This window comes from Polyodon spathula, chromosome 16 (assembly GCF_017654505.1).
Source record: "Polyodon spathula isolate WHYD16114869_AA chromosome 16, ASM1765450v1, whole genome shotgun sequence".
Classification (NCBI taxonomy): Eukaryota; Metazoa; Chordata; class Actinopteri; order Acipenseriformes; family Polyodontidae; genus Polyodon; species Polyodon spathula.
Window position 1 is genome coordinate 17,316,325 of NC_054549.1, and position 24,593 is coordinate 17,340,917.

Genomic DNA, 24,593 nt, shown 5'->3' on the forward strand with positions numbered 1-24,593 from the left:
AGCTGTAGGGACACTTGAAAGTGACTGTATTCTAGTGAGTTAAACCCACCACATCATCTATGGTAATGCCTAGATGTTTTTGGGGGTCATTGTAAGTGAGTTATTGTAAGTCCCCAGGATACAGTGAGTGAAACAGAAATGATAGAACATGAATCAGTAACTCTTGATATTCCATTTCTCTACCAAGCTGGTCTTTATTATATCAACTCTAAATTAGTTATTTTGTCCAACACTTACTGTGCAATCTGTTGCCTTGACAACCACTCACAGAACTCTGATCACTGTAGAAAGTCACATCATTCATTTTCAATTATGGTTTATTAGACGGTCAAAATAGGTAAGGCAAGGTAAACTTGTGTTTTCAAATGCAGAATGTAATGTTCTGCATTCCCAAATAAAAGTTTACTGCAGAATCTATTGATAATAAAAATATATTGTCTTGTGAACGCAGGGTAAATCAACCAAGAACACATCCACCAATCCTGGTTATAGAGGGAAAATAGTTATTCCTTTAAATTCATGCAGCAAAATCATAAATATTTTTCCATTAAAGGAAATTGTTTAAAAAGCATGTCCTTTTAGTTCCACCAACTGTATTTTTCTTAATGTTTGTTGCGGAAAGCTTTACAATGACGTATAGTCGTTTGATGTATTCTATTTGCAATATGGCATTCATTTTTAAAGCATTTCTTAAAGAAAATACTAAAGCCAGAAGAGGCAGCATTGAGTCATGTTGGAATTGCACGGTGAACTGCTGGATTACTGTGCACATCTCCCATGGGTGGTGTTTTTCTATATGCTATGTGTCCCTGCAGGTGGCGTGGGGATGCTGTGCCCCCTTAGCGAGCAGGGCAAGCAGCTGGCAGTGCAGGTGTCCAACATCCTGGGCATGGACGTGTGCGGCATCGACCTGCTGATGAAGGACGACGGCTCGTTTGTGGTGTGTGAGGCCAACGCTAACGTGGGCTTCATCGCTTTCGACCGCGCCTGCGACCTAGACGTAGGGGGCATCATCGCTGACTACACGCTCTCCTTGCTGCCCAGCCGCCTCACCCGCAAGATGTCCCTGCTCTCCGTCGTGTCCAGCACCAGTGAGACCAGCAGCGAGCCCGAGGTGTGCCTGCCTGCCAGCGCCATCCCAGAGGCTGTGTACGCCATGAGTGCTGGCTCCACCTCCAGCGAGAGCGACCCTGAGCTGGCTCTGCCGGACACCCCCTTCAACATGAACAGCATCAGCAGCAGTGAGATCAAGCTACTGACTGAGTGAGGCTACAGGCTCGCACACACTCACAGCACACACACACACGCACTCACACACACACACACACTCACGGCATTGGCAGGCTGCTTCCCTTTACAACACTCAAGTAATTCAGTACGAGACCACGGGGGAGTGGATTCTTCAGAGGGTGCTCAATACAGCTATGCCAGAATAATATGGCTGCAAGTTAATTTTATATTTGAAAATGGTTTAACCAGGATAGCCCATGATTCATATTCATGAAGTATGGGTATTGAAAGCTGGATGATACCTTGGTGCTTATCCCTTGCTCTTGTTAGTCTCTTCCCAGTCACCATCTCTAACCACAAAGCCTCATGGTTTCAGTTTTTATTTTTCAGCTCAGGAGATCAGCATAAAAACAAGGGCAGCTTACCTGCAGTGAAGGCTCATGGGAGCGTGGGGTGTGGTTCTCCTGCATTGTTACACCACATCAGCAGTTTCAGTGCAGTCTGTTGATGTTGACTAGTTAAAATGTAGATTTGGCATTCAAAGTTGATTACTCCTATATATCTCTATATTACTCCTAACTATATATTTCACAGGCAGGATCATAAGTAAGTGCAGAGAATTTAGAGGACAGATGCATCGGGAAATGTTATTTTGTTGCATTGCCACTTGAAAGTAGAATGATTCACACAGTTGGATCAATAGAAAGCAGTGTCTAATTAACTGAAGAATACTTACCTAATAAGGATGCCTGGCTTTGCTGAAGAATGTTGGGGTTCAGTAGACCTGATTTCTATTGGTCCAAGCTGTAGTGGCAGTGTAACTCATTACCTGGCAACCGCTGAAGCAACAGTATTGATCTGAGCAGCGTGAGTGCCACCTACAACTAGAGGCTTCCAGTCTGCCTCCCTCATTCTCTTTGGTACCATTCTTGTTCTAGTGTGCTTTGAAACCGAGGCATGCCTGTTTATTAAATAAGGGTTCATATTGATGGAACTCTGTGTCCACTGTTCCTAGGTTTTCAAACACCAGGGAGTTCAGGTTGAACTGTGTGAAACAGACCCATATAAGCTCTTATTTATAGAGCAGGCTAGGCAGGAGAGAGAGAGAGAGGCTCCACAGTTCTTTTATCTGAGTGCTTTGGTTTCCTCTGCTCCCTCAGTTTCTGTTGTGGCCCCCTGTTGGTTAATCACTGAACAAAGAACCAGTGTAAGGGTCCAGCATTTAGAAAGCCTTCATTAAAACAGTGATCTTGGTGACTGTAATACCAGCTGTATGGAGTAAGCTCTTACTTTTTCATTTTGTATAAAATGTTAGTGTTTTAGCAATATATGTTTACTTTCTAAAATTAAACAGCAAGAAATTCTAGAAGTTACTGGACAATGGATAGTTTGACTTAGGTTAGGTCATACTAACTAAGTACTGTATGCACATGTATTTTATAGCAAATACGTTGTTTCCAGTTGATACACACATTTTTAAATAATCATATTTTTTATGACTGGACTTCCCATTGCTAAATGTACCCAGGCAAGCACAAACAAACAGATTGTTGTTTTAAGAGCAGCAATGGGAATAGAGGTCTGAAAGCAGCCAGTGCCCTGAAACACAACTCCGTTCCTTATTGTCTGATTGCATTGAGTAGTGCAGTGGATACAGCTGACAGGAGAGTCAGGATGATTCTGCACGAAAGGTTTGTGAATGGATGCTAAAACAAACATACCAGCAGGCAGCCTTCCTTGGGCATGTTCAACTCCAGTCCATCACTTCCATTCATACCCACCACGGTGACTAAATCAAATAAGCGAAGCACCAACTGTTTTAATTGCTTTTTATATTGTGTTTCTCATTATTATTGAAAGATTTTAATGAATTTTGATGAGAAAAAATCAAATGAGAAAGAAAGGGACATTTACAGAAATGCTCCCAGACCTCGCCTATTTTTTTTACAGAATCTGGCTTTTTCCAATGTGGTGCTTCTGTTTGATTTTCTCTTGCCGTTTAGTTCACTCCATTCGCAATGGAGCAGCATGACATTCCCTGCTGTTCTGACATGCCAAAGCAGCCCCTGTCACCTTGCATTGCATCACTTTAGGTCACTGCTGTGAAGGTCGTCTGTGGCAGTCACGCACACACAGAACATTTCAAAGTGTGCAGGACAACACGTGCAAGAGTCGGACCAAGCATGAGGAACATCAGCTTTTTAATAAATAGGATGTTACTTGTAATACAAATGGAATCCCTGGTAAGTGATCTGTAATATAGAAAAGCTGCATCTCCCCACTGTAATTTCATTTCAGTCATGAGAGGCAAGACAGCAGATCTGATAGACTGGTATAGGGTCGATAGTACACACTCAGTTGACAAGGTTTTCCATATCCAAGACTGCACTAGTTACTGATACTTCAATGGGAAAAGGATCTTAAAAGATTTGTTCAGGAGAGCAGACTTTGCTGCAGATTTCCACCACCTGTGTAACTGCCCTGAAGGAACCGAGGAGAAATGGTCACATATTCTCCAGAGCAGTTCAAACATCTTGCAGGCTTGTCACATGTTGACCCTAGACCACATGGTCAGGTGTTTCAAATGTTGTTTTCAGTCCCTGTACATGCTAGTGATTCTGCCCTCTCTTTGAGTACCTTCTCTTGAATGGTCTCTAAAGCAGATTATAAGCCATCTATCCCTGCAGTGGGGCAATGACAATACAGAATGTCATTAAAAAAGAGAATTTCCTTAACGTCCTGTGGAAAGATGGTCTGGATTACCACATCAGGTGGGGCTTGCTTTCCCCCTGTATTGAAAAGAAACCCCATTGACATTTCAAATCACTTGTTTCTTGAAGTTCCCTGCCATGTGTAGATTTTGGCCTTGGCTAGGTCCATTTGACCATTTTATCCAAGATGTTTTCCACAAAGGGTAAGTATGATGGCACATGAACAAGTTGAACTGGTTTAGCTTTAGTTCACTGTGAACATTTGCTTTTGTCCTTCCACTAGTTAACATTGTTAATACTGCTGCTAGTTATTTTAAAGAGTCAGGACCTGTCCTGGATCCTACTATATCATTCCATTGATTCCATCCAGGGAAGCAGCCCGGATCAGTAATTCATTACATACGTAGCTAGGAAGAAACCGAAACGTCAAACCAACACTCCACAGTACCAATGTTAACATGTGCTCTTTTTTTTCTTTGCTTGTTTCATACAGTTCAGTGTTTTTCATTTTTTTATTTATTGTATATTTAAAAAAAAGAGGTTTGTGTGTACTGATCAGCTTCAAAGAGTAAAGCGAGAAGTTTGCATTTTGTGGAATATTTTACTAACTGTCAACAGACATGTAAAGCACTTGCAATAAACTGGAATGAACGTTCCTACTGGACTATGCTGGCGTGAGCTTGGGTTCTTACCAATAAGAAAATGGAGTGGCTAGAGCCAGCTGAAAATCTACTAGCATCAGGCTTTTTGGAGTTTCTTATTACCAGTACAAATCCCACTGACAGTAAGAAACCCCAAAAGGTTTTTTGATGTTTTTTTTTTTTTTTTTTTTTTTTTTTTTTACTTCTGCCAGGGGTGAAGAATGAGAAATATTAATATTGCCCTCAGGTTTATAGAAAAGGAAATGGGTAATTCATTAGTGTTTGCTTCTGTATTGAAATCAGCTGCCTTAGTGCCAGTATAAACCCTGCTGGTATTAACATCTGCCATTGTTTTATGTTTTTAGCTGAGATACATTTTGTTGGGTGAATTTACCATGAAGCTATATTATAAGGATAAAAGTAAATGGTCTTTGTATGTCTCTCAAAGTAGACAGGTGGTCTTTTATACAGACCTGACTGTTGGCAGGTTGTATGGTATTGCACACTTACATGGAACATCTTCCTAAACCATGGTTATCAGAAATCTCTCAGGTATAATTTGCTGTTGTTTCTGATTGAGCTCTGACCAGTGTAACAGCAGCACAGCATTGCCTTTCTGTGTTTCTAGATTTGTTATTTTGCTTTATTTATGTCACACTTCACGAACAGTGAAATGATCTTCACAGAACGCACTTACGTATTTGAAATTTCAAAAGGATTTGAGGGTCCCCATTTGAGTTTGTGAATTACAGATTTACAGCTTAGAAAATAACATGATTCTGTAGTCCCAAAACTAAAACCAAACAGCAACATCCATCTCTACAGTATCTTTTACACCATCTCCAACCCTGGTCCTGGAGAGCCTCTATCCAGCATGTTTTATAGGTGTCTTTACATCATCAGTGGCTAAAGATCTGGAACACCTGTTAATCTTGACTAATTAAGCCAATAATTGGTTCAATTAAGTAAATGAGAGATTGATTGAAATGAAAACCAGCAGCCACAGTAGCTCTCTAGGACCAGGGTTGGAGACCCCTGCTCTACATCTCAGTGGCGACTGATCCTTTACACTTGAAACATCATCACTGAGGGTATGGAATGGGTTACCTAGCCACAGATTGATGCTGAATCACATGGATCTTTTAAGACCTGACTTCACAGTTTTGGGATCAACCAGTTATTAGGCACTGGGTGAGCACTTTGGGGCTGAATGGTCTTCTCTTGTTAGTAAACGTTCTTATGTTTCTTATTTATAAGCCTTGCGAAACCCACAGTTAAACAAACCCACAGTCAAACATCCACTACTGGACATGGGCAGTCCAGGACATCTGCTCTACCTGTCACTCACAGTAAAGATGCGTTTAATGTGTGAACTAGAGCACAAGACCTCAAAGAGCTGGACAGCAGTGGAACTAAACGTTTCAGCTATATATATAAGTATCTAACCAGAGTCTATCTCTACATTACATTGAATTCTAAATAAATAGAGTCTGATGCGTCAACCCCATTTCCCCGGCCAGTGTCTGTCCCTTTAAATCCACACACGGTACACAACAGCGTTTGTTTTAACACTGCAGCGTGTTTTATTGGGAATACAGAAAACAAAATTAAACAAACCTAGCACCACCAAGGAGTCCGAAACTTTACATTTGTTTAAACCAATTGGTCCACCAAACTTCCCTACCTTTAAAACAAGTAGAAAAGTCTAATAAGGAGATCCATGCTGAAATTTACAGAGGTAAATGATTTATAGATGTATTTTATACAAGCCAATTAAGTTCGGAATTTGATGTAGAGTACTAAAACCTATGAAAGGTGTTTTATGAAACTGAAATTGGTTTTGTGTAAATCAAATGGGCCCTGAGCTTGTAAGATGGAGAGCATGAAGGATGTGTGGATGCGTGCCTGCAGATAATAAATAATCCTGTTTGAACTGAGCCCAATGATTCTCAGTTATATAACTGAATGACTCCCTCTTTCATAGTTCTGTTCAGTGTGCAATTCAGCTTTACATGAAAATACATACAGTACTTATTCAAAATAAATAAAACAGTATTGTAAGTCTACCAGGAGCATGTGCCAAAGCGTCTGTCTATTTGACTTGGTTTCTTAAAGTTTTTGCTTACTGCAATCACCCTCACACTTGTGTTTACTCAGCATACAATTCATAGTGGAATAGTAACAGCAGTAATAATCAATAACAGCTGCCACTAACAAAGGACTTAAACCAGCAAGAAGCTCTGGCTTCAGTCCTGCCAGGCAGCTTGCAGATTTAACACCTCATAGAATTCCAGAAACAGCAGGCAAAATCAGGTCTTGATCTGTTGTGGAACAACGGAAATAAAATGAAGAATACGCTTCAGACCTTGCATTCATGAAGAGCTAAATATATTGTGGGGAATACAGATCACACCCAGTCAGCGGTTCCTCTCTTTACACTCTGAGCAAGATACAACAAGCCTACAGATTGCAGTGCTGCTGTCACAAATCAGCTGAACTTATTACACTGTGCAAAGTGCCAGGCTCCAGTTTGCTCTGGTTTGGAAACTGCATTGCATTCAAAGGACCCTGATGAGGATCGTGCTGATCAGCCCTGTGCCCAGGGACAGGTTTACCAAGGAGCTGTAATTGACTGGGAGTTACACAGGTGAAATATACAGCCCATCCAGCTGATAACCACCACTCTGGACTTTCACAAAGTACTGTTAATAACCTGCATTAACATGAGGAATATATGCTATAATATGATGTAAGACAAAAAATAAGGTCCCTTATAAAAGTTTAGCATAGTAAAAGTATAGTAAATCTGCTCGAGGACAGGATGTGTACCATTGCCAACAGGTGCCATGAAATTAACATTAGTGTTACTCCTCACCAGTTTTTATTACATTGTTTTTTCATTCTTGTGGTGCACAGGAGCACAAGTTTACAGATCGAACCCTACGTTGCTGCTGACAAATACATTGGACCGCTAAAGCCATGTCTCCTGCTACAAGACCTTTCATGAAGAAAAGTGTGCTGTTCTCAGATTTCAGTTGTTTATTTGGCTGATTAGATTTGTATTATTATTATTATTATTATTATTATTATTATTATTATTATTATTATTATTATTATTATATATAAAATTACTTACTTCGGAATGCCATATGAGCTTCAGGTAGCTTGTTTTCAAAGGTGTCCCAGTACAGTAGGAGGTTACAGGTTTCAAAAATAAAAATAATAAAAACACATAATGACAAGACAATACACAAGGTACACATTAAAATGGTTCAAGAAAATTGCTCTTATCAGAACTACAGTAAACCACAGTATCATCCTCATACGTATGTACAGAACTTTTCTTGCAGATATTAGGTATTTCATTAATAAAAATAGAAAATGTAATGTAATACCTTTAACTCCAAGATTACTTGAGTATTGTTTGGTCAACTACATCAAAAGCTTTAGAAAAGTCAATAAAAAAGGAACCCAGGGCTTGTCATTGTCAACCATGCCTGGGGGTTCCTAGGGAGCAGCAGAGAAATTGGATGAAGTCTATAATTTAGGTTTACATCACCCATTAAAATCAATTTCTTACATGCTTCATTCTCTCCTAAAAACTTACTCAAGTTTTCAAAGGTAGATGGATCAGAGGAGGGGACTCTGTATAGACAGCCAACAGTCAATTCCATCTAATTAAAGTTTAGTGAATACAGCTTCCAAGTTTTTTCTTTGGTTTTATAAACCAATTGAAACTTATTTGATATAAACAAAGCAACCCCCCCACCCCCCACCCCTCCTTGTTCGGTCCATGCGGTATCTCATAACATTTATCTATTTCAATTTGAGCCTTGTCAATTTTAGTGTATAAGCATGTTTCAGAGGTAGCGAACACATCAGGTTTATGGGTGTCAGTCCAACTTCTTAGCTGATCGATTTTTGTTAACATACTATGAATGTGAATTTGAAAAAATGTCAGACCTTTGACTGTAGACCAATTTTCATCTTGCTGAGTCTCACACGATAATGTATTGTTATTCAAGACCAGCTATGCCTGAATATCAGACATCAGTGGTCCAGGGTTTAGTTCACCGTCTCCACAAAGTATTACAAAATATATGCAAATAAACTTTACCAGAAAATAAACATCGTAGAGATTTCTCCTGTATATATTTTTAGATTTTAATACTTGATTTCAATGATTTTACAGCATTAACAAGGACATTTCCATGCTGTCTCCAACAACTCTCATATCCTAACAGCAAAGGTAGCTTTCGTGAAACTTCAAAATTCAAAATTAAAGTACATCGGGTACTTTAGAGGGAACACAATTTGGGTTGACTGGTAATAGATTGTAGAATAGAAATCGAATCATTGGTAAAACATTTATAGCCTTCAGTATTTCAAATAACAGTCCTTGTCTTTTCCCCCAGTCACTGAGGAAGTCACATGTTCTCTTTTGAACCCATTACCCCTTGTAGATAAAGCATTGATTTGTTTTTGTATATGGCGTTTGCCTGCCCCTGTGCTTGTTGTAGCTGCAGGTGACTCTCCCCTGCGTGCCTACAGCTGCTAGGCAGTCAGTGGGTAGCATCCCAGTCTATTAAAGCCTGCTGGAGCCTGACACTCCCTGTGTTCATTCATATCATGAGATCCCTCAGGGAGAAGAGCATCGCCTCACCACACATGAAGCGGGAGGCGTTTCTCAGCTTGTTCCCACTGGGATTTCTGATTTATCACATCAAAGAGTGCTGCCACAACAGACTTTGGCCTGTCCACACTGTGAGATGGAGAACATTCACAGCCAGGGCTGCAGCACAACCCTAATGTAGAAATGGAATGCACAGATAGGTGGAGGATGACTCTGGGGAGACTTTCTGTGGATAGCATTAAAGATTGAGGGCCCAATTTACAAAGCTTAAACTCAGGAGGGTTTTTTAACGTTTAATGAATAAAATGCTGCTGGTGACTGTTCTTAATGTCTTTAACAATAGTGTAGATCAGTTTCATGAATATCAAACTGCATTTTTAAAAACATTATTCAATGATGTGATATTTTAACATCTGGTGTACACTGTAAAATTGTGTCTATCAAATCAAAATAAATATCCCTCGCCATTCTAAGCTGTTAATTAAACTCAAATCTATGATTATACAGTATTACAAAGATTTTTAAAAACACTCCACTAGAAATATTTATATTGTTTTAATTGTAGATCTTGGCACTGTCTTGACTCAGCTGAGAGGAGCTGACCCTGGCTCTCTGGGGCTTTCTGGGGCTCCTTGGGTCTATCTGGAGCTCCCTGTGGCTCCGTGCGTCTCTCTGGGGATCCTTGAGGCTCCCTGGTTCTCATTGGGGCTCCTTGGGTCTCTCTGGGGCTCCTTGGGTCTCTCTGTGGCTCCCTGGGGCTCTCTGGGACTTTCTGGGTCTCCTTGGGTCTCTCTGGGGCTCCCTGGGGCACCCTGGGTCTCTCTGGGGCTCCCTGGGGCACCCTGGGACTCTCTGGGGCTCCCTGGGGCTCCTTGGGTCTCTCTGGGGCTCCCTGGGGCTCTCTGGGGCTCTCTGGGGCTCCTTGGCTCTCTCTGGGGCTCCCTGGGGCTCTCTGGGGCTCCTTGGGGCACAGATAGGTTCTCACCTGTCCTGATCTGCTGCAGGAACCTCACCATGCTTTCAGTGAAGCCTGGGTCCGCCCCCCACTGACTGACACTCAGAGTCTTCCTGCCCAGCTCCCACGCCTGCAATACAGTAGATAAGTGTTTATTTACTATAGTCATAAACTGACCCATATACACCAGCATTCACTATAGCTAGCACTGTATTTTTGTCACAGTAACAAATGTTCTAAAGGTAGGTATTCCAAGACATTTCATGATAAACATACTATGTAGTAAAGCAAAAAAAAAATGCATTGTCACATTCAAAATGGATATTTTTTTCTAGAGTTATTATACAACAAATGTTTCTAAATATTTAAATGCTTATTTATACATTTTTTAAGCTACTTTGTGGTTTACAAAGACAAGAAAAGGACGGTCACTAACAGGAGCTGGGTCCCAATGCATGCTCCAGAACTCACAGACTGGCTGCCCATGGAGGATACAAACCCGTATCTGTTTCTAAAGGTACAGTGGGCTGCATGGAAAATCCTCCCTACACCACAGTGCTGAATTGGCAAACATATTGTATTTTGAAATGAATGTGCTGATTGACAACTAAACACCAAAGGAAAAAAAAAATCTATTAAAAAAACTTTCTGCCCATACAAGCACTTCTTAAATGTAAATATTTTTCATGGGATATTTTTTTTTTAAAGGTGTGAAAATTCTTGTGCAAAAAATGGAAAGAAATAATCAATGCATGCTGGTATAAGTGATCTATATGAAAAACAAAGTTTTCTTTGGGTCAGCAAACGGTGCAACGTGATAACAACTATAAATGTTATCGTACTTTATACCATTTTTTACCAGTATTCAAATTACTAGTTGCAATAGTTTTGACCATGTTTAATAAAACTCATTAGTAAAAAAAAAAAAACAGAAAGGTTGAACTGTTGTCTAATCATGTAAGCGATCCATGCACTTTCAAATATATTGAATCTCCAGTTAAACACTAAGTAGGGGGGCTCCAAAATTATACGTCCTCAAGTGCTGCTAAAACTGTTTAAATAACAGACCTGTCATTTTCCTTTTAATTGTTAACATCCTGACGTTTTACACTTATAACTTTAAAGTCTGTTTCAAAGCTCTTTTCAAAATGTCCGCTCTAGTGCACTGGGGTTTGAGATCTGTCCTCTAAATCACTACAGGAAGAGCGATTAAAAATAAATATAAATATATATATATATATATATATATATATAATATATATATATATATATATATAAGTGCTCTGGTTTTTCTGTTCCGTACCTCACCATGGATCTTTATTGCTGTGTTACGTGTTTGACAATGTGGGCATTAATCCTTACACTACCAGTGCACTAGAGCAGACATTTTGCAAAGAGTTTTGAAAGTTTAAAGTTATGTGCTAAAAAAAATGCTTGTATTAAATGAGTTAAATTGTTTGTGGTAAAATGTGAATACATAAACAATACACAAAAAAAATATTAAAACATTTGGGCATTTTTATTGGCTACTCCATTCCCAACAAAACAAAATACAAACAAGACCACGTATGTCATTGTCTGTTTTATCCAGATCATTGATGCAACGTAAGGATAACTATTTACGCCAAATAATCGTACAAATGATTATTTTGGCCCACATTAATGCTACACTGAAATGTCTTTGTTCCACTTGCCTGTTATATATTCACATTCCATTTTATTAGCAAATAGCTTGTGTATCTATCCGGTCCTATCTGTAGCCTTGTACTGAAGGAACCTCCTCCCCCTCGGGTAAGGTTTGAATACAGCCCTGTGTTTTTATGGAGTGTGCACTATCTGGTGTTCAGAGTACATTGTAGGGATTAGTTCTGTGTTTTTTTGGAAGCTAAATACAGTTGCACAACTGTTCTGTATTGCTTTATAAAATATATAAATACAGCTGCTTCTCTCTTATTTCATAGTGGCTTTTAATGTATGTGCCATTAACAGCCTCTTTTCAAACCAGAGGACTTCAATACCTGTTTTGGTTTTAAATTTCAACACTGTATCTTAGATAGTAATTTGACACACCGTGATTGAAATACAATGTTTCAATTTAAATCTGATGCAACATTTTAAAATGACTGGGCTGGTACAGTGTTACAATACATATAATAATTAATCTGTATTATGTAATGAACAGTGCTTTTAGTTATATTTGAAATAAATTGAATCAGGAAACTAGACCTTTGTATGTTAGTATTTTTATTATTATTATTAGTAGTAGTCCTTTTTAAGTTCAAGTTGATTCTGGCACAAGAAGTGGCAGAGTAAACACTCTGGCAGCTCCTCCTTCTCTCCAGATCAACCGGATCAGAGATCACTAGGAGCACTTCAATAGCATTGGCAGGACACAAGAGACACAAGAAGGGTTTAATGCACGGGGCATAGAGCTGACCAGACAGCAGGCACCCTTGACGTACTCCTCTCCTGAAAGCCTGAATCTGAATGCTTGAAAGGCTCCAAATAGGTAGCCATGATCCACCCCGTCAAATGCCTTCTCTTGATCGAGAGACAGAAAAGTAACCAACCGACCAGTCCTCCTGCTGCAATGCAAGAGTTTCCTAATCAGCCGAAAACTGACTCGGGACCGTGTACCTGGTCTGAGTGGATCAGTGAGGCAGCCTCTGCTATGATTTTGTAGTCTGTGCACAGCAACGAGACTGGGCTCCAGATCTTTAGGCAGCCTATATCCCTTTTCCTGGGTACCAAGGTAATAACTGACCTTCTCATTGAAAGGGGCCTCTGCCAGGACCTTCAAAAAGACCCCAGCATGTCCCAAACCCTCACAGGCACCACTGAGCTCGACCAGGGCCAGTTCATCTCTGATGCCTTGGCTGACTGTGGGAAGCCCTTCCCATGGAACCCTGCACTGCAATCGTCGGGATCCGCGCCCTCTCGTTCATGCTCTTTGGATCCATCAGAAACGAGCCATCCTCTGCCACAATATATTGAATGGATGCAGACAATTGGTTGAAAGGATTTGTGTTAATCTAAGATGGTCAAGTGGGGATTACTAGTTGATTTGAGAATGACTGTAAAAAGTGGTGCAGGTTCAGAGATATTTTACCTCCCACCCGAAACAGATTTAGAGTGAGAGCATCCCCAAGTTATGACCTTGGCTCTTTCTGGCATCTCTAAGATCATGTTTACAGTATTGCAATCCTAAAACTTTCATGCTGTTTTTCTTTTACTGTTTTGCAGTCTGAGGTTAAACACCTGCCCCCCTTTTCACTGGACGCTAATTTGGTCACTCACTTTATCTCGTGAGTTATAGATACCGACTCTTAGCCAGGGTTAGTGTATCTAGAGAGTTACAGACTGACTCCTGCCAGCCTGCAGTCCTAACCAGGTCTGGTGGGTCTCTTTCTGCTGCTGATAGAAATGAACAGTGCTGATTTCAAAGTGTTTAAACTCAGTCCCAGCTGCAGGTGAAAATAGATCAAACAGCACAGCACTGCAGAAAAGGTGTAAGAGTAAATGGCTCTTCTAGGCCTCAGTTAATTCCCCTTGAGTGCTGAGCTGACAGGCTGGCAGTGTCTCTCATTAGAATTCTTGCTGATGTGCATCTTCCTTTCCACTTCATTTATAAACAAGATCTTGCCTACGTTCCCAAGAGCGACGCTCGAATGTTCGCATTAGTAGTTCTACACCTTTGCATTTTCTTCTTTCAATGTACTTTGTTTAATCAGTAAACCAAGAGCACACTTTGCTTATATTTTGTTAATACAAACATACAGTATGTATAAAGATGCTTTAGAATTTTAAAATATAATTTTAGCATCAACCAAGCATCAACAATGAAATGACATTGCTGTGCAAATAATTCTGCTTCTACTCCCCAGGTTTAGTACAGGCTGACGCATTTGCTCAAGGTACGCCTTGAATCTGTTATTTTCAAGTGCACTATAGCGTATGCTGCAAATCCAGAATATGAAGCCCATGCACATAGGTGTATTCAGGATAGATTGAGCAGAAATTCAAAAACATATATTGTAACTCTCTTCAGAAAATAATGTTGTAATTGTAGCGCTTATGCCTCTACACCAGGTGACGCCAAGCTCAGCCTCATAATGCACTGTCTGACACAATCACGTAAACTTACCTTTTGCAGCACTCTGTGAATGACTCCATCATAAAATCGTTCAGAATGTGGGATAGGGACACTATTGTAAATGAACTATGTACTTGTTTGTTTACTGATCTTTCTAATGCATCTGATACAACTAAATATAAATCGACCATGATGGCTGCTGGCTGGTTTCATAATGATCTAATCAAACTAACAAATGCCAATAGTGTCAGCTCCATATGACACAATTATTTACCCATGTGGCCCCTCTCTGGATATTGCCAGCAAAAACATACAAGTTGCATTGAAACCTACAGTGTAAAATTATAAATTTAAAGTTTTTACTAAACTCTAATAAAACAAAATGAATGATATTCACTAAATCCTGGAACACTTGAAACAGAGTATCTACAAATAATTTACTGGATAGTTACATTATTGAATTTTCAAAAACACCTACTGACGCTCTTGTGATAAAAACTCAAATTGGGTTTCATTCTTCAGAATAAAATCTTCTTCACGAACAAAAGCTTGTTGATCTCTTACAGTTTCGTGCCACTAATTGATTATAGATGTTCCTCTTTTAACAGAAAGCACAAAGAAAGACAGCGTTTAGCTACTTTGCTCCCTGGTTCTGGAACCCTCTTCAGCAAGAGCTCAAACTCAGCAGTGTGGGTTCCCTGACTGAATTTAAGTATGTAATTGATAGCTACATAGTGTTACATAGTGGGTTGTTTTAACACACTGAAGCCAAACAAGGGCATAGTACAGTACTGTGGACCTGTCAGATGGGTTACATAAGAATAAAGACTGCACAGATTGCTATCTCAATTAAAGATTGTTGCAGCATCTCTTACGAAACAGAGCTGAATTTTTAGTAGGAAAGTACAAAACCTGTATATTATGGATATGCAGGGGCACGGTATATATTAAGGGCTCTTTGTCTATTATACAGTACAAAACGCTCAAGAAGATCATTTGAATCAGTCTAACCATTCGGTCTGCCTGTCCATTTAACAGCCACGATTTTCCACCAGTCTCCACCAAATTTTCAACATACACTTCTAGCCTCCTAAAGAAGTTTCAGACTGCATTTAGCTATAATGCAATAAACTCTTGATTTTATACAAAACTTTATGGAGCGCAAAGCACTGTCCAAGAAGAACCGGCTCAAGACTGGTTCTCACTTAAAATCGTAAGACTAACCATGGGCAATTTCCAACTTCTCTAGTGGTGCGACTGTCTGGAGATCCAAGAGTAGACTGGTCTCCAGAGCTGAATTCGTCTTTATTGTAGCTGGTTGCATCGCACGTCCCTCCTATGGAAGTGTGAAGCAGCCGTTACCCTGAAAAGAAAGCCTTACCCTATCCAGATCCTTGCGCAGATAGCAGAGCATGGCGAGGGCGCAGGAGGCGCTGGCCAGGGCAGCAGGGTCCTGTTTCTGAGCCTGCTCTCGGATATCAAAGATAGCGTTCAACATCTGGACAGCCTCAGCTTCCTGAGCCTCATCTGTGAACAGAACCACAAGCCGTTTAAAACAGGGAATCAGGAGAGTACTGAAGACTTACTACGTCATGTGCAGGGTGTCTCTTACTGTATCAGAGATGTCATCTGGTGCAGTTTGGGTAAGGGTTTGTGTGAAATGACATCTCTTATACAAAAAGATACACCCTACACATGACTATTAATGTATTGTAAATAACATACATTAAATCTTACTCAGTAATAACTTTAAAATGATTTGTTTAGATTGAGGCAATTTCACTTCTTGCTTTTCTATTTCTGCAAGTTCGGTAATATTTTCTTAAAGGTGCTAGGTATGTGTGCTTTTTTTGTTTTGTTTTAATTTTTCAACATTGGAATTAGGCGTGGTGTTCTGTAGATGGGATGACTTCTGTACATAAGACAAATACTGTACTGTGATTGGTAGATTTCTGATTCATGATTTATAATGACACAAAGAACCATTGCATAGCTACCTAACTGACCTGTAATACAACCATAAACACAAAGTTAAATCTATCAATAGCATTTAAAAGCACATCACTAAGACATTCACCGTATGTCTGACACATATACATACAGACGGATTGACGGGGTCCTCCATACCCCATATCCCCGTGTTATAATATTCTCAAAAACTTGAGCTAAAGAATAACCTTCCCAAGCATCATCACAATGGTATAAGCTGTTATATATGTAACAGATATGTGTAAAAGTGTGCCATACATACGCATGGGTGCGAGTGATAAAAAGTAAATGTTTCAGTCTGGTTGAAAAATAATGCTGCTGCTAAGGGCCCAGAGGAATGCAGATGAGCCCCCTGTTGGAATCTCTTAGAGGAGGAGGGTCCTCAAAGCTGTGCCTGTGAGACCAGAGCGCAGTGCATCAAAGCTGTGCCTGAGAGACAGGAGTGCAGTGTCCGTGACAGCAGCTGACATAATCCGCAATACTGAGGGGATACTAAAGTCATTACAATCTACCACAGTGTGGTTTTAATCTGCATTTTAACATCAATCTATTTCTCATTTTGGAATAAGTGCTGGATTTAAATGGCAAACGGAATGTTGAGAGGAAACTCAAATGTGCCAATAGCCAAAAAACTGTGGAGAACTCCAGGTTGGAGCAGAGTGGGAGGAGCCTGACACTCAACCACAAAACATACAGTAGCTCCAAAAATAAAATACAGTGATAACATTACTTTTTAACCAGAAGCTTTGTCAGTGCCTGCTCTGTGCTTAAAAAAGACAACTCCAGCCTCTGGGCTTCACCAGTCAAGCCTGCAAAATCCATCACTCAAAAAGAAGCTGTTGTCAGCAGCACTGGGAGCAGCTGCATCTTGTAATGTATGATGAAAGATGTGCTGTACAAACCCAGGGCTTCATCAGGGGAGGCGGGGCTGGCTGAAGGCAGGCTGGGACTCTGAGAGGGACTCTGCACCAGCCGGCTCAGGCGAGTGCTCCAGATATCTGTTACCTGAAGGCGGAGCAAGCGGGCTGTTAGATACAGTCACATCAATTAATGGGACAATCAAGACCCACAGGGCTCAAAATAATTGGTCAAAATCAGGTGCAGTGGCAATAAGACACTAAAAAGATACTAAAATAAACCAATACATGACATCTAATTAATCTCCTCACTATTTAATTTGGGCAAAACATTTTAAACAGTTTGCAATGCACTGTCCTTGAAGCACCAAGAACAAATGAGTCAGACACCCAAGGCCAAGGTCAAAGCCGAGTCCAGAGGACTGGCTTGAGGACTCCAGGGCTACATACTGAGCCAACATGTATCCCTGTCTGTCAGTCTCATTGAGAGCTCTGAACCTTGCATGAACCAAGTGCCAAGCCTTGATGCAGACCTCAAGCTATAATAAACGGCTGCTAGACAAGAAGCCTTCACCCTGCAGAAAAGCACAGGGAGCTTTAACAGCTTGTGGCATTTCCATTTCCGTCACTGACCTTTGTGTATAGGGAGTCCGCAACGTCCATTTTGCTCTGCCGGAAGAAGACATTGGCCATGTGAAAGTAGCCCCCAGACGTGACAATGCTGTCAGTTCCAAACTCTTCACTAGCATAGTAAATCTGCATGTGGAAAACAAGCAGTAAAGTGGCGTGGGGCGTTAACACTAAAAACACTCGCCTGGGGAGCTACCAGGCATTCAGCCAAACCTGAAAGAACTTTGGTTGTAGAATTAGACAAGATTTCTATTGCTCAAACTCCAATTGCTTTCAAGAAACGTCACTGTTATGTCCAAGTTTGCTCTCATTGGTTGCCTGGCTTGCAGTGACATGTTCAGCATGTTGTTGACACATCTGGTTCCATTTTAATATATCAAATGCACTGCTCATCAAATAAGTTGGATCCAACTCTGATCCAAATTGTTGAGCCATGAAAATAGTGCGATAAATTGAATCCAACTAGGGATGCAACTGTTATGATTTTCCCTAAACCAAAACCGAATTTTTTGTACAGTGAAAAAGCATTTAAAATGCTGCCTGGTAGCCGAGTGCATCATGCCACGTCGCGTATGTGTGTCCCGGCCTTAAAACAGCTGAGTTTATTAAAAAAAAAAAAAAAAATCATAAAGAAAACAATCATAACTGACTTGCATCCCTAAATGCATTTATAAACACACCATATAAAAAAGTACAACATATGGAAAATAAAGTATGATATAAAACCTAAATCAAACAGCTGAATTCAGAGAATTACTTCCTTTGCATTGTGGATTAATTTGGGACAGTTGCCAGGCCATTTCTTTGATGCTAGATCTGTCAACCCCTACTGAGTGAAGTACAATATGCAATATGGATATGAAACCAGAAAATAGTTTCAGAAACTTACAGGTTCAGGAGTAGAACCCAAACTGATTATTTTAAAAAGCTGTACTTTTTGTAAAGTTTCCCTTATAAAAGTTGCCCATAGTAAAAGTATAGCAGTGTAATAAAGCACTGTAAAGCACAGAGAGATATGGTAAAGCATATTTAAAAAACATGGCAAACCAGGGTAAACTATGGTAAATCCATAGTATAGCCATGGGAAAAGAATGGGTAAAACTACAAAAATACTGTGCAAAAATATCTTGGGAAAACTTTTAAGTTAGTTTCTTTTGCCCATGTAGAGAAGTGTGCCATGTGTCGCTCTGCCTCCACTCACATCATTTGCCAGGTGCTGCAGGGCATTATCGAACTCCCCCTTGGCGGCGTACAGCAGGCCGAGGTTGCGATGCAGCTTGTGCAGAATGGAGCTGCTGCACTCCGAACTCTTTAGCACAGTCCACTGAGCCTGAGACAAGTACTCCTCTGCCTGCTGGAGGTGACCTGTACCTGATGAGGCAGGGGAACAAAGGGCAAGGATCTAAAGCACTGGGGATAGCCACTCTAAACTGTTGTGCACAGTACAGCAGAGGACATACTATACTATATTGCAGTACTATAACTTTTCACTTTTAAAGCTTTTTGTGTCTAAGCACCTCAAAGAACTATACATTTAGATCACAAAAATACTGTTTTAAAACACTGCTGTGGTGAAATGACCCAGGTACAAAGAGCTCATCTGTGAATGAGGCATACAAACTAAGAGCTTCCTTTAACCTAAAGCAGTATCAGATATCATGTTTTAAAATGAAAATACATGGGTGCTTTAACATGTGTTTCTTTCAAAACTGCACATTTGAGACCTACTTAGCTAATGGAAGTACAAAACAGGTAAGATTAATGATTTTGTTAGCTACAATGACTTTAACATTACAATACATACTGTAGGTCTAAACCGTTGCAAAGGCCAAACTATAAAAATAAGTCTTTCCAAGTTTATTTTGAAGGATTGAACAGCATCCCTAATTTCTTTGGGGATTGAGCTTTTGAGTTTAAGAGCTATAGCCTGAAAAGCATGTGCTCCCTGGGTAAGAGCCTGACTCTAGAAAAAGCAGCTCTGAGATGGAGGCACAGGACATGTTAGTGACCTACAGTACAGGGTCTTACATGGTCTTGCTGCTTCTGTACCACAATTGAATAAAGCCTGACTGGCAGGCTGGGAGGTGCAGTGCTCACCGATGCTGGCCTCCGTGAGCAGCAGGTAGGGCAGTACGAGCGGGAGGGTGCTGAGGCCGTGCACCTCTATGGAGTAGCGCAGACACTGCATGGCTGCTGGCACCGCCTCCTCGTGACGCCCCTCACACAGCTTCTTCCGGGCTGCAGCCTGAGTCAGCTCGATCAGGTGCTTCTGCGAGAAGAAAACAACATCCATTCCCTTCAAGGCACAGGCTGCTTCCATACACAAGACTGCACAGAACTATCTATACCTTAGATTGCTGTCAGCCTGGCAGGTCGGCTGTAAGGGGATTGTAACATTGTAGTGATTTTTATGAAATCCTACCTGCTATAGATAAATTAATGCAAGCTGCAGCACAGGGAGAAGGTTACAAAGCCGGTGAATTATAAAATATGTAGCAGGCTGGAGGAATCATAGTGCAATGGTGTATGACTAAAAATGTCTAGTTGAGAAATTAAGAATTATGCCAGCATTGTTCTGGTGATACCATACAAAATATTTTTGTTGTAACCGTATTATAAGTGAATGTGTTGTGTGCAGGGTGTCTCTTATTCATTGCATAGGGGAGAGCTTCTGGCTGCTCAAACTGTGCAAAATGGTGTCTCTTATACAATAAGAGACACCTGACACATGACACATCAATCTATTAAAATTCATAAAAATGAAGATTGTACTCAGGAACAGCTTTAAATTGAAACATATTTTTATTTTTGTAAGACATAACTTTTATCCCTCAGCCTCTCCTGGTTGTGATATAGTTTAATCCAGAATCAACTGCCACAGAATAATGTGTGCAGGCCTACAGGTGCTGTGTAGTGGTGAGAATATTAAAAACTTGCGCCAGTAGCATTAAAGGATTAAATGTCTTATCTTGTACAGATTGAGGCGATTTCATTTCTTGCTTTTTTTCTGCGGTTTCGGTAATGTTTTCTTAAAGGTACTAGGTATGTGTGTTTTGTTTTGATTTTTTTAACATTTAAGTTAGGTGTGGTGTTCGGTGCACAGGATGGCATCCCTACACAGGTTAAGATGTACAGTACTGGAATTTTTGCAAACACTTTACTGTGATTGGTTGATTTGTGACATGTGATTTAGAATCTTGGATGTAAGATTCCTGCCTCTGCTTTGGTCTAGTCTCACACAGTCCTAAGGACAGAACCCTCCAGTTGTCTTATGGCTGACTGAAATGATAGCGCATGCCTCTTTAGAAAAACCTGTGCCAGGGAAACATGCTCTTCCATTTTCACCTGCTTTAACCCTGACCCTGGAAAAGAGAAGCTACGATACCGTACCTGTCTCTGCAGAAGCTGTGCCTGCTGGTGCTCCCTCTCCTTGCACAGGCTCTTGAAGGGCAGAGGGGTTCGCACCGGGAGCAGCAGCTGGCAGATCTGCTCATGGATGCCCACCCAGTCCATGCGCTGATGGTCCAAGTCACTGCCCAAGAGACAACAAACAGCAGCTGAAGAAACTCAGCCCTCAACTCTTATTGATTATTTTATTATTGCATTTTTTCATTGATTGTGATACATGTGATATGTAGCACAGACTTTTGTGTAAATGGGCTGCCTTTCCCATGATTGCTAAATCTGTTCTAGAGATCCCTGACATGGCTTTTGTAATGTGTAAAGGCTGGGTTAGAGTTGAGGTTAGGGTTATGGTTGGGTTAGGGTGCAAATCTGATAGAGGGTGGATTGCAGATGCTTGGTTGACAGCTGCTTCCATACACAAGAATGCACAGACTACTGATGTGATGACTCAATGGACCATTCTGGAAAAGACACTCTTGATATTTCCACTCCCAACGTCTCAAAGGGAATTAGAAGTGGTAATGCACAATGACAGCAACCTCAGATTGCTGTCAGCCTGGCAGGTCTGACATGAATCACTCATATGACTATCAGCCTAATTATGTAAAAGTGTGTGCTGAATGTGTGATATATATATTTTTGTCCAAACCCTGTGTGCATGTATGTAACCGATTATCCAGTATAATTCATCCCTGCAGTGTGAGGCTTCCATTCCCCGCCAGCAGGGTCAGTCTGCATCTCTAGCAAACTTGAGCAGGAAGATTCTGGTACTGCAATTAATATAATGTTACTGTTATTCATGAAAGAACAGCACATAAAAAATGCAGTAACCATTAAAATCTCAAGATGTATCTGTGTTGTGCTCAAAAATATTCAGTAGGAGTTTAGAGATGAAGATTAAAGCCTAATTACATTCCAGGGTTGCGTCCTGCCAGTTCTTTTTTTAAATAGCTCTCTGGGTGATAACCATGTGGCTCTGATTTTGAAAATCACAGGTTGCTACTTTGTGACTAGCCCCCAATCACACTCAGCTGGCAGTCTGGGTGAAGTGGAAGGATTACGTAAAGGAAAGAAGTGTGCAAAGTCTGGGTACGGTGAAATCCAGACTTCACAATTTGAGAGTGGAAGTGAAGGTCTGCATAGTCATTCAGAGTTCAGAAGAAAGGGGGCCTTGAGAGTGGAGGAGTAGGCTTGCTGTGCATTGTCTTCCATTTCCTCATTCCTGAAGGTTATATCTAAACTCACCTTCCAGAACAAGAGGATTCCACATCCATTTAACTGCAATCCCGCAAACCAGCAGAAAACGGTTACAGGGAAAACTAATCAATCTCAATACTGAAGCAGCTTAGTATCAACCCAGCATTGGCTATAGTGTTATGATTGAAAAATAAGATTTTCTGTTATTTGTACAGCAGTGCCCCCTAGTGTCATGTTGGAGAATAGCAAACTGCAAGACGTGTAATCTGGTGTAAAATAAACACTGCATGTCCTACAGACATGTACAGTAACAACAATAAAGAATAAGTAGCGAGGTTCCGAAAAATATAGCGTTACACGTCCTCACGTGAGGCTACATCTGTTTAAATAACGTGCCTGTCATTTTTCGTTTTATTTTTAACACCCTGACAACGTTTTACACTTATAACTTTAAACTCTGTTTCAAAGCTCTTTTCAAAATGACCTCTGTTAGCAATGAAAAGAATAATTACAGGTACTTACTTTTTTTTTTTTTTTAAATGTGAACAAATACTCGAATATTCTTTCATTTTGAATAAGCTGGAAAACAAAAGTGTAATTCATACCATGTTGTATTTAAAAAAAATATCTCAGGAGTTAAAAAAAATGGTATCAAATGACCTTTTAAAGAAAGATGAGAGACTTCTGCACAGTCCAATGTGTCTTATTTTTTCAGACATATACGTACAAGGCTTCCTTTGCATTATATATTTTTGATACAGTAATTTACATGCTACATGAACAAATACAAACTGGTCCTTTTTGCTACAGAATACATTTTGCTTGAATATTTGACCCAGCAATGGGTTACAAAACCTTGGTGAACCACTGTACGGTTACTGCTTTGCTATGGACCCAATTTTGTAAAGAAAAAGAAAACAACAACAAAAAATAACAACCTCAGCACACTTCACTGTGAATTCCAGCTAATGAGAGCACATTGTTCAACTAACATAAACCCAAGTTCCACTTGAATAAAACAGCCTGCTATCTGTCACCAGGGATGTGCTCATGCGAGACTCAAGCCTCTTGCAGTTTCTCTTCTCCGGTTTAATCAGCTTGTGTCAGTTAGCACATTCGAAAGGTTTAACACGGGTTTGTTTATTGTGTAGACGTGTCATGAGTTCAAACATGCAATTGACATGTAATAGCCAACCAAAGACATATATAAGGTGAAAGCATCAAAAGTGTAATAATTCCAAAACAAAGAAGAATCTCAGATTACTAAAAAGGGACGTAGGAGAAAAGTGATTACATTTATCACACAATTTAATATGAGATTGTTTTTGTTAACTTACCAGTAGAAGGTGACTGTGCATTTAGTACACTGGATCAAAGCAGGTTTCTGACACAGTTCACAAAGCAGTCTCACTCCTTTGGGGTTGGACAGGGGATTCACTTTTGCCATTTCACTGTCGGGACTTAACAAATTAGAGCCCTGAATGTCGAGCAAGTTGACGAAGGTAAACTCTTTTTTTTTTTTTTTTTTTTTTTTTTTTTTTTTACTTGATCAGTTTTACTTCTATTCAATGTTTTTTTTTTTTAATTAAGAACTTGTAAATTAGGGAATCTCTTTTCCCGTGTTTCTCCTTGCTGTCGAAGTTGCGGTGCGATTCATTTTTCAAATCTCTGCTGATGTTTCAGGACGCTTATCGGTTGTCAAGGGAACGAACTTTGAACTCATATTTGCAGTGGTCATTTATTTTCAAATGAAATTATACAAAAAATAACTAATCTTCGGTTCATTATTTTACCTATTCTTTCGAAATTTGAAATTCCTAATTTTCTAATACATTAGTTATTTGTCTGTGTACGTTGGTATGATAATAACAGTGACGTCGGGAGAAGATAGCGTAGAAACAAATACATCGCATTTAAGCTAATAAATTGGGTTGTCAGATTTCCAGAGTGAAAAACTGGAATTTTTTTTTTCTTCAAATCACTGGAGCTGTAGTAACTCAATCAATAACTCAATCAATAAGTATATAATAAATAATAAAACATATATATATATATATATATATATATATATATATATATATATATATATATATATATATATATATATATATATATATATATATATATATATATATATAGCGGAAAGGTCCAGGAAGTTAAACAGATTATTTAACATATTAACAGAACTATTTAAAAAAAGTAATCCATAACTTTTTTTTTTTTTTTTTATAATTACTGCGCTGTCAACTTTC

General features: G+C 39.9%; 2 protein-coding genes across 2 annotated transcripts in view; one reads left to right on the top strand and one right to left on the bottom strand.

Moving 5' to 3' along the window:
• The window catches only part of LOC121328885 (beta-citrylglutamate synthase B-like), a 43,341-nt gene extending 38,736 nt beyond the window's left edge, over window positions 1-4,605 (top strand). Inside the window, exon 5 of the mRNA XM_041274018.1 lies at window positions 816-4,605. Within this exon, the coding sequence (XP_041129952.1) occupies window positions 816-1,267 (452 nt within the window). The 3' untranslated portion in view covers window positions 1,268-4,605. The remainder of the gene's footprint in view (window positions 1-815) is intronic.
• Window positions 4,606-8,351: 3,746 nt separating this feature from the next.
• Window positions 8,352-23,853, bottom strand: LOC121329061 (zinc finger MYND domain-containing protein 12-like). The gene is made up of 8 exons (XM_041274352.1): window positions 23,679-23,853; window positions 21,130-21,271; window positions 19,837-20,008; window positions 18,941-19,110; window positions 17,743-17,865; window positions 17,155-17,257; window positions 15,645-15,790; window positions 8,352-10,300 (listed from the first exon to the last, which is right to left on the bottom strand). Exons 1-8 carry the CDS (start codon window positions 23,786-23,788, stop codon window positions 9,854-9,856), a joined length of 1,413 nt encoding a protein of 470 aa, XP_041130286.1. The 5' UTR covers window positions 23,789-23,853; the 3' UTR covers window positions 8,352-9,853.
• Between the last annotated feature and the right edge of the window lie 740 nt (window positions 23,854-24,593).